This window comes from Bidens hawaiensis, unplaced genomic scaffold, assembly GCF_021521415.1.
Source record: "Bidens hawaiensis isolate Kalapana, Puna unplaced genomic scaffold, B.hawaiensis_p1.1 tig00015564_1, whole genome shotgun sequence".
Classification (NCBI taxonomy): domain Eukaryota; kingdom Viridiplantae; phylum Streptophyta; class Magnoliopsida; order Asterales; family Asteraceae; genus Bidens; species Bidens hawaiensis.
In genome coordinates, this window is record NW_027492395.1 from 292,446 (window position 1) to 302,599 (window position 10,154).

Consider the following 10,154-nt stretch of genomic DNA (forward strand, 5'->3'; position numbering starts at 1 on the left):
AATCATCTGGATCTGTTGTACCATCGTACTTGCCTAAACCACTTGGCATCTTGGTTTTGTGTTGGATGGGAGCCTTCGCAATGCGCTCAGCGAATTTTGAATGTTTTACCAAGATGGCTGGCCTATATGGTGTGGTTACGTCCACTTGCCCTTTCGCTTGTGGGTTGTATGGTGTGTATAAATCCATATCAGCTTTGGCTCCAGGTGCTATGTGCATGTGTGCGCGAAGCTGTGATCCTCCTGCATGAGTATCTCGCGTCTTCTTCATGCTGTGCACCTCTTCCTCATCACTAATATCAGCTTGTTCGGTGTGAACAGAATGACCGTCTTTCAGCGCGCGCGTCTTTTTTGTTGTTTCCTGAATGGTTTGTTTATCAAATGCGAGCCTTTGTGTTAAATCGGCTAACTTTTTGTGTTTTACCAACTCATTGTATTTGTCCATTAAACGCCGTTGTTCGTTTATGAGCCATTCTTTAGGGTCATTGGTTTCAACTTCCGGGCCCATTGGTCCTTTTTGTTTTGTACCAGTCAGATTTTGGAACGTGAGATCGTCTGGGGGAGTTTCAGTTTGATTATGAGGTGTTGTGTTGAAGGGATGGTTACTGGCGGTGCGCGCAGTGTCACGCGGCGCCCTCAGAACCTGATGTCTCTCATTAACATCCTCAAGCTCATTATCCTCCAGAACTTGATCGTTGTTTCGAACACCGGAAACCATGGTGAAGATTTTCAGAGAGAAAATTGATGAAATAGTGGTTTTGTTGCCGTTGTAACAGGTGATGGCGCCAATGAAGAAGCGTGTATCGACTTACTTGTATACGATCAACGTTCCTCGGGTACGAGTGTGTTATATCACCGATGGTTTTCCATGATACGAGTTCTTCCACCTACAAAACGAACAGTACCGTGAGCTTACCCCTCAGAAAGGGACAGAGGGGTCCTCTTTGGGGTAACCCTCCGGTGTGAGAATCAGATATTGTAGGAGAGGATAATCAAGATGTGAAAATGAGTAAAGGACTTAGAGTATATTTTCTTGCCTGCCTCCAACTGTGGAGGTGGTGTGGTATTTATAGTATTAGGGTTTCCAATGATTTGGCTCAGACCCAATTGGGGCCTTTTTGGCCTCCTCCTGTTGCTTCGCGCCACGTGTACTTAGGACACCTGGTGCTTTTTCATTGATTATTCTCTGATCAAGGTCTTTCACCTGACCCATGTGCCATCACGTGGTGGCACATGGGCTTTGCTGAGTTGTCCACCCTTCATTGGCAGCTGTCAACATCAGCACATTCTTTATTCCTTAAAAGATACCTTCTGGAAGGTTGTCTGATGAGTACAATCATGGTTGTCCTTATCCTGATTTGGATTAGACTATTGTCTCATTTGTTGTGTGTCGCTTACGCGCTGCCTTTATGCGCCTATCCCGGGGATGCGCAGGGTCTTCTCTTTATTCTCACACTAAATGTGTGTGTTGTGTGCATATGTGATATGCGCCACGCGCAGATGTTTCATGCGCTTGCGCATAGGTTTTGGCTTTGTGTCTTCATGACATCCATGCGCTTGCGCATAGGTTTTCAAGCCTCTTGTCTATATCTTGTGGGTTGACCCGCCCCGCTCGATGTTAAGGCGGGTGCATACCCCTTCAATCGTGATAAGTAATTTACCGAGTTCATTAATCTTGTAACTATGACTTACAACCGGTTCATCGGTTGGTGCCATTTTCTTCGGTTTTTGTATGTTGATGGTGTAGTTGCTTTCGTTATTTGGTGCGTATTCAGCACCGTAGCTTACTTCCCACCCGACGACTCTTAGCTCCCACATTAAAGTGCATTTCTACAATAAAGATCACATTTTATAAGCTAAAGTTTTATCTGATACTCAAAACATTATAAGTTTATAACCTCTTAAATCATTTTATATATAGTTATTCTATTAATAGTGAAATAATTTATAGATTGTGTAGTTATATTTGACACAACATATTTGTGATACAATTTAATGATTTTAAATAATTAAAAAAAAAAGTTTCTTGGGACCACTCAACTGGAGCGGAATCTTTTGACATCTTATCCTACCCGTCCATTTCGCCACCTCAGCTAGTATAACTTGACTTCAAAGAATTAAAGAGTTCCATTTATAATTTCTTCTCTCACATAAAGGCTAGGCGTGTGCATGGGTCGGTTTTCGGCTAAAACTAAATATTCGGTTTTTGAATTTTTAAAAAGTTTCGTCTTTTTTCGATTTTACCATTTTTGGTTTGAAGTATTTGGGCCCCAAAAAGAATTGGCCCAAAACAATGAATCTGGGGCTCTAACTTTTTGTTAATTAATAATCAGTTAATTATTATACATGTGAGCTAAAATATTACCTAAAATTCAAAATAATAAAAAAATGAATATCCATAAATTCGGTTCGCTTTTTTCGGTTTTAGTTTTCATTCAAAACCGTAACCGAACTAAAAGTTCGTTTTTTTACGAAAAAATAAAACCAAACCGCCTTTTTTGTTTGGGTTCGGTCATTTCATTTCTGTTTTTTTAGTTGCATATAGTTTTTTCGATTTTATGCACACCCCTACGGCCCCTACATGGGGCTATAAAATAACCAATAAGTTTACCAACAATAAGAAAACAAAACTAAAAATGTAAACTTTACGCATATGTGATTGTAAATATACCTCATGCACGATAATCTCCACCGTTTGTTTGGTCATTGGTTTAACAATAGCAACTGCAGCCGGATCATCAATCGTAAATTCTGGATTGCAGTCACAATAATCCACACTCAGCCCACCATACTGAATCGGGACGTGTTCTGGACTCACATATCTAACCGAAAACTCAATAAATAAGCAAAATCTTGATTTACAAACTTACAACAAAATATAAAAATTTAACATACTTGAAAAGGACTTCTGCGGTTCTTGCAGGGCCCGCAAACACAAACTTGCTCTTAGTTCTTTGAGTCATGAACGGGCTCATCATCGAATAAAACGCCAAATACCACCATGGAACATTAATGAAAACCTTCAAAGATTAACAAAAAATTAAAAAAATTAATATTTTTTTATAAATTTTTTGTCTGCATCAAGTTAACAGTTGACACTAAATACTGTACAGTTGAAAAGCTGTGCAGATGGGATTCTATTAACTAAAAGACTTGTGGACCTTAATAAGTCCACTATGTTAAAGTCATGAAAGCAAAAAATGTGTCGTTTTCGGCTCATAAGTGGAGTTGATTCCACATTCTAAAATCATGTCGAATACGAAAGGCATAAATAGAGCTCATAATTGTTTACTTTCTTTTACGAATCGACTGAAAGCCTGACTTATTGTCGAATTTAAAATCATTATACTAAAAGAAAACAACAATAATAAATCTGTCACAACATTGATCAAAGTTCTAACACTGTTTAATACACGATGAAAGGTTCGAATTGCCTAAATTCTAGATGAGCATGAAATTCTTTATGTTTCAAGATTTTATTTATTTATTTATTTATTATTTTTTTTACTTTTAAGTTAAAACATCAATACCAAATACAAGCCCAAATTCTGGTCAGGTTACAGTTTATGTTACTGCTAAAAAACAATGATCAATCTTTAGAACTATTAATCAAAACTCTAACTTCTAATTGTTCAACAAGCGATTGAAGAACCTTTATCATTATTTTGGAACTTAAATAACCAAATACAGTCTTCACCTTAAAAACAACAATCAACGAATCATTAAAAACAATAACCGAAGTTCTAACTTCTAATCATTTAACACGCGATCCAAGAACCTCGAACTAAATGAGCATAACAATCTGTACATTTCAAGATTCGAACTTTTATCGTTATCTGGATATTAAACAAGCATAGCATAGATCAGAAGATCATCTTTACCTCTAAAAACAACAATCAATCTTCAAAAACATCAATAAAAAGATCTATCTTCTAAGCATGACAATCTTTATATTTCAAGATCTTAACTTAATCATAACATTGGATTTCAAACAAGCATAGCATCTCAAATAATCAACAATCAACTACAATCTTAATCTTTAAAAACAATACACGATCGAAGAACCTGCAACTAAACGAGCATAACAATCTTTACACTTCAAGATCTTAACTTTTATCATAATATTGGATTTTAAACAAGCATAGCATCTCAAATAATCAGTCTTTATCTTTTAAAAACAATATGCGATCGAAGAACCTGCAACTAATCGAGCATAATAATCTTTACACTTCAAGATCTTAACTTTTATCATAACATTGGATTTTAAACAAGCATAGCATCTCAAATAAATAACCTACAATCAACTACAATCATTATCTTTAAAAACAATATGCGATCGAAGAATCTACAATTAAACGAGCATGGCAACCGTAACATTTCAAGATTTTTACTTTATCATTCTTTTGGACTATAAACAAGCATAAAAACAAAAATTAACATTTCTAAATAAATAAATTCACCTGCTTTTCAACAAACTCAGGGTAATTATCCTGCAACAACTGCAAAGCCTGCTTAGTTGCCAACCGAAGCTCTTTCTTCCCGGGACCAGGCGAATTCTTCAAATCACTAACCTGAAAAATAGTATTAATCCCACCAGGCCTAAAATCCAACTTCCTAATACTCTTCTCAAGAAACTGAATCCTCCACTTCAAAAACCGAGTTCGCTTCTCCTCATCCGCAAACGTATTATTATAAAGCTCCTTACTTTGAAACTCACCATACACATTATAACAAACCCGATGTCCATCTTTATCATTTCCATGCATAAACACAACTTTTTCAAGATCATCACCAAGATTCTCATTTACCAACTCATCAATGCTAAATGCTTTTCTCCACCTTAACGTGTTCTTAAGCATAATAAAGGAATCATTCACTTTAAAGTCTCTAGCGTTTAAAAACTTAAGCAAGATGACATCAGTTCTTGAATCTTTTAATAATGGTATACTCCAAATTGTAATATCTTCAATATGTGACATGGGTTCATCTGAATTTGGTGTAAAGTTTAAGTCTTTATTGGTTATTGCTTCTTGAACAAGGTGTTTGAGTTCATTTAGTGAGTCTTGTTCAAGATGTTGTGAATCTTGGAGATTGTTGATGGGGTTGTCTTGTTGTGTTGGTTCAGTTGTGGTGGATGATGATGGTGGTGAAAAGGTGGTTGCTTTATTGGTGGTTAATATGAGTGGTAGTGGATATGAGTCTTCTATGGTGGTGGTGGTGGTGGGTGGTGGTGGTAAAGACATGGTATGGAAAGCAGAAGGAATAAAAGAGTGGTGGATTGAGAAAGATGTGAAACAAAGTAATAACAGAGAATGTATGGAAGTACTTTGGATGTGTTGGTTGGTTGGTAAAGAAAGAATGCCACATGGCCATTTTGGTTAAAGTATTTTTTATTTTTATTTCATATGTTTAATGAATTGAAAATTGTCTAAGTACTTTGTATAGGGTAATGTCTTCGGTTCACCGGTTTGACATTGAACTGGCCTAACCAACAGAACAATTTCACCTAAAAATGACGGTTTAAGGCTGAAAAAACTTAAATAAAAAAAATAATTTTTTTTCTTGGTAAACCGGTTCGGTTATGGTCCGGTGAACTGGTTCGAGCCGGCCGGTATTTTGAGGAACGGGCAAACTACATAGAACCGGACCGGACAGATAATCAAATCTCGGTTGAATAGTCCGCTGAATTGGTCTAGTCTTAAAACATTGGTACTGGATGACCCGATTGTAAAACTTGGAGCAACACCAACTTGAAGGACCCGAATGGTTAATACGAAAAGTATAAGGGTGGTACGGAAGATCTCAATGGGCGATTTGATGGAGATCCAAAGTTCAGGGACCTAGTTGAACAACTTGGTATCATATTTATTTTTTATTTATTATTAAATAAATTAGAGGTGTAGTTTGATTATATTTCTTAGTTTGAGTATGATTAGAATTGTGGGTGTTATATAAACACATCAAAAGATTTTATTTTTAGAAAGTAGAAAGTATTTTGTTCTTGTTTCTTATTAATGAAAAGAGTCACATAAATATTTCATGCAATATCGTGTTTGGTGTTCTTGATGCAATTGTCTAAAGTTTAACACCGATGGCAAAAGACCAACGCCAGCTGGCCCAGCCCGGCTGTACAGAGCCCTTAAGTGTCTCCAAGTTATCTTTAGTTTCGGGGAAAACCTACCCGCTCGAAGGCTCACTTATAAAAAACTCAGACGCCCTTAAGATCGAACTGAAGATAAAAAAAAACAAAAAAAAACTAGTCTTCATTTATTTAACCACCTATGTTTTCTCAAAAAGTTGTTTATAAAGATTAAACATGTCTCTATTAAGAAACTTAGGCCTCCTTTCACTATATATCATGTTGGAAGGGATTGTTTAAAGTTCTATTGAAAGTTATATAAAATGATTACTTTTCATTATTAATGTTAATAATTATATTTTATGGTAAAATACTAAAGTTTAGTTTTGACTTTAATGAAAAAAAAAAGGTGGACAAGTGCACAACCATAAGTAGATGGAACATTCATGATAATTAGATGAGCATGGAATGCTTTTTAGAATTACAGATGAATAAAGATGACATAGTAATAGTTTTTTAGTCTTTTTAATTATTTATATATTTTCTATTATTGAAAAAGATGGATTTATGTTTAAATACATAAAGTAATGAAATTTGTATTTGTATGCCTATGTGTATAGTTATGTTGGTACTTATAGCTAGAAAACATTGTATCTCCTACTTAACTAAGGTTGTAACGAGTCGAGCAAAACTCAAGTCCAAACTTGATGAATATTGGGTTAATCTTACACTCGTTTTCTGACAAGGTAACATCATCTCTGTCAGGTTTGAGTAAGTTTCAAACAGTCGGTCCAAACGCCTAAAGGATTGGTAGATACGCATAAGAAACTTACATGTGGTATCTAGTGAGCTTTTGATGATTTTTCGTTATCTAAAATATATATATATATAATTGTAACTATGGCAATATGTTATGAACAAATAGTGTTGGGTTTAGTTATGTGGTAGTTGATACTGATAGTCATAGTGGATTGAACGACTTATTTATGGGTCAAAACTCGAACTCTACTAGCCTGGGCTTTTGTTTTGTTATAATGTGGACTTTATGGGTCTATAACTAAGCCCATTTAACCAAATGTAACACTTCCCTATATAGGTGCACAATTTAATATCTGGTTCCGAACCCGACCTGGTGTATCTGACACGGAACCGGTTTTACCCGTACCCAACCCATGGTTACGACTTGATATTGGGTTTCTCCCCATATATGTACCCGACCTGGACCTGCTGGAACCGGTTCCACCTTTACACGGTTAAAACACAAAACCCGAAAAAACCCGGTCAAATACCCAGTTGCTACCCGATTTCTTGTTTCAATGTTCCCTTACATGTCATGAAAGTTTAAACAAGTTCAAATTATGATTCGGTTTTTGCTTTGGTTTTGTCAACTTTGAATTCGTTTTGACAGGAATGTTATTCATACTAGGAAAATCGAAAACCGATTGGGTGCAGACCCCTACATAAAGCATGCATGATACATAAAAAATGTTAAGTGACAAAAAGCAGATTCATGTATCTCATGGTTATAAACGCAAATGTTTTCTAACATTATTATAGAGATATAACACACAAGGAAACACGATTAAAAATTTCTATAACAAAAACTTTCGTTGATTAAATTACGTAAAGTAAGCTCAGTTTTGTAACCCGTTCGGTCAAGTCCATTATAGCCTCGTCAAAACTCTTATCCTTCTCATAAAGAGGGGTACGACTACCATTAGTGGAGGATCTTCCACGATGACTGCTTTGAGCGTCACATTGTCTTCATGGCTTCAACTTATGGACCTCTTAACGACTTTAGTTCTTTAAGTCGATAGAGAAGAAGAATCATATGGATAACCAGATGAGTTTGTACGCGTTCTAACCCGTGGACCTCGTCATAACAAAAAAAAAATTAGGATTTGTAATGTTTATTTCATTTCTTTTCTTTTGTTTTCATTTCATTTTAGATACATGGCCTCGATATAACTAGTATATGCTATAATGGGACTACAAAATTATAATTGGAAATGTAAAAGCATATATGCTGATGATGACCATTTTACTATATTATAATAGATTTATATGTTGCCATCTTTTTTTTTTTTAATTTGACTACTTATTTAGTGTTTCACAAGAAGCATCTAGGCCGTTACCTAATATTCAACTATACTAATTTTATCATACAATTGTGTAGAAATTGTATAACATGTAACATGTTGCACAAACTGGTGATAACCAATCAAATTAAACATATATTTTCTACACATACAGGGGCGTAGCTAGCCTTGGGGGAATGTGTTCGGCCGAACCCGTACAAAATTTTGTTTTAGTGTTATATATTAGTGTATTTTGACATCGAACCCGTAGAAATTTCAACATCGAACCCGTAGAAAATCCAAATCTAAGTGGTAAACAATCGGTCTTTTGTCCCTAAAAAATTTTCGAACCCGTAGGCAAAAATTTCTGGCTACGCCACTGTACACCTATACAATTGTGTAGAAATAGTATAACATGTAACATGTTGCAACAATCAAATTAAACATATATTTTCAACTCGCACATATTTTTAGCTGACACAAACAAGTCTTGTCGTATAAATATTAATGTGTTCTTGGGGTCGTTGACCTCATAGGGGTACAAAATATTCGTTGACCCTTGGATTTAAATATTAAAACTACTTTAGATAATTATAAATACGCATATGCATTAAGTTGGAAGGTAAACAACAAAAGCCAACCAAACAAATTTATTATAATATTAAAATATATATGTTTATTGGATTTCATATTATCTACTCCACTATCTTCAAACTATTGTCTCCCTATAATTCATTTGTAAAAGAGTTAATGGTCATTTTCGTCCCTGTGGTTTGCTACTTTCACCACTTAAGTCTAAAGTTTGAAATTTTGTCATTTTGGTTCTTATAGTTTTAAATATTAGCCAATTACGTCTCATCCGTCTAACGGCATCCTGCTATGCCATTAGTTTAAGGGAATTTTTGTCTTTCTCCTTTTTATTTTGAGTTAATGGTCATTTTAGTCCCTGTGATTTGATACTTTTGCCACTTCAATCCAAAGTTTGTAAATTTGTCAATTTAATGTTCGGTTTATTTTTTATTTTACTTTTTTTTTGTCTATAACCCTGAAGAGCATAATCCAATCCCAAAACCATCGAGCAACCTCCAATACAGGTTTTCATTTACTCTATTGACAAGAATAATCGTACCCCCCTCGTATTTAGTTTCTAGACATTTCCTAAACTCTCCCTTATGGTGGAATTAAATGGTAAGGAGGTCAAGATAATTCCCTGAAACCGATTTGTACAGAAAAAACTAAAAATCGTTTCTTTGATTAATGTATAATTGATTTCGACCCATATTTTCGTTACGATATGTTAATCTCTAAACCATAACTATTATGCATTGATCAAAGAAATGATTTTTAGTTTTTTTTTCGTACAATTCGTTTTAGGGAATTGCTTTGACCACTTTACCATTGAATTCTACCATGGGGGAGAGTTTATGAATTGTCTAGAAACTAAATACGAGGGGAGGGGGCATGATTGCTGTCATCGACAGAGTATATGCAGACCTGTTTTAGTTTATGCTCGATTGTTTTGGGTTTGGATTATGCTCTTCAGGGTTATAAATAAAAAAAAGAATTAAATTGAACATTAAATTGACAATTTTTCAAACTTTGGACTGAAGTGGCAAAAGTATCAAACCACGGGGACGAAAATGACCATTAACTCAAAATAAAAAGAAGAAAGACAAAAATACCCTTAAACTAACGTCATCGTTGGATGCCGTTAGACGTATGGGACGTAATTGGCTAAGATCTAAAATTATGAGCACTAAATTGACAAAATTTCAAACTTTGGACTGAAGTGACGAAAGTAGCAAACCACAGGGACGAAAATGACCATTAACTCTTTGTAAAATTCAAATTACCTCTTCAAGAAACCAAAGAACAATCACTTTTTAATCACTAAAAACATTCCTTTTTTAGAATCTTCACAAATTGAAATCTTGTGTAGATTATTTTAGTGTTATCAATATTGTTGTATTATTGAAGTGTGATCGGGTTGAGTTGTTGAC

At 35.0% G+C, this 10,154-nt stretch overlaps 1 protein-coding gene across 1 annotated transcript; it reads right to left on the reverse strand.

Moving 5' to 3' along the window:
* Positions 1-1,581: 1,581 nt before the first annotated feature.
* On the reverse strand, positions 1,582-5,315 carry LOC143549448 (patellin-3-like). The gene is made up of 4 exons (XM_077040345.1): positions 4,458-5,315; positions 2,893-3,017; positions 2,669-2,819; positions 1,582-1,827 (listed from the first exon to the last, which is right to left on the reverse strand). The coding sequence occupies exons 1-4, from the start codon at positions 5,238-5,240 to the stop codon at positions 1,582-1,584; spliced, it is 1,305 nt and encodes a 434-aa protein (XP_076896460.1). The 5' UTR covers positions 5,241-5,315.
* Positions 5,316-10,154: the final 4,839 nt, after the last annotated feature.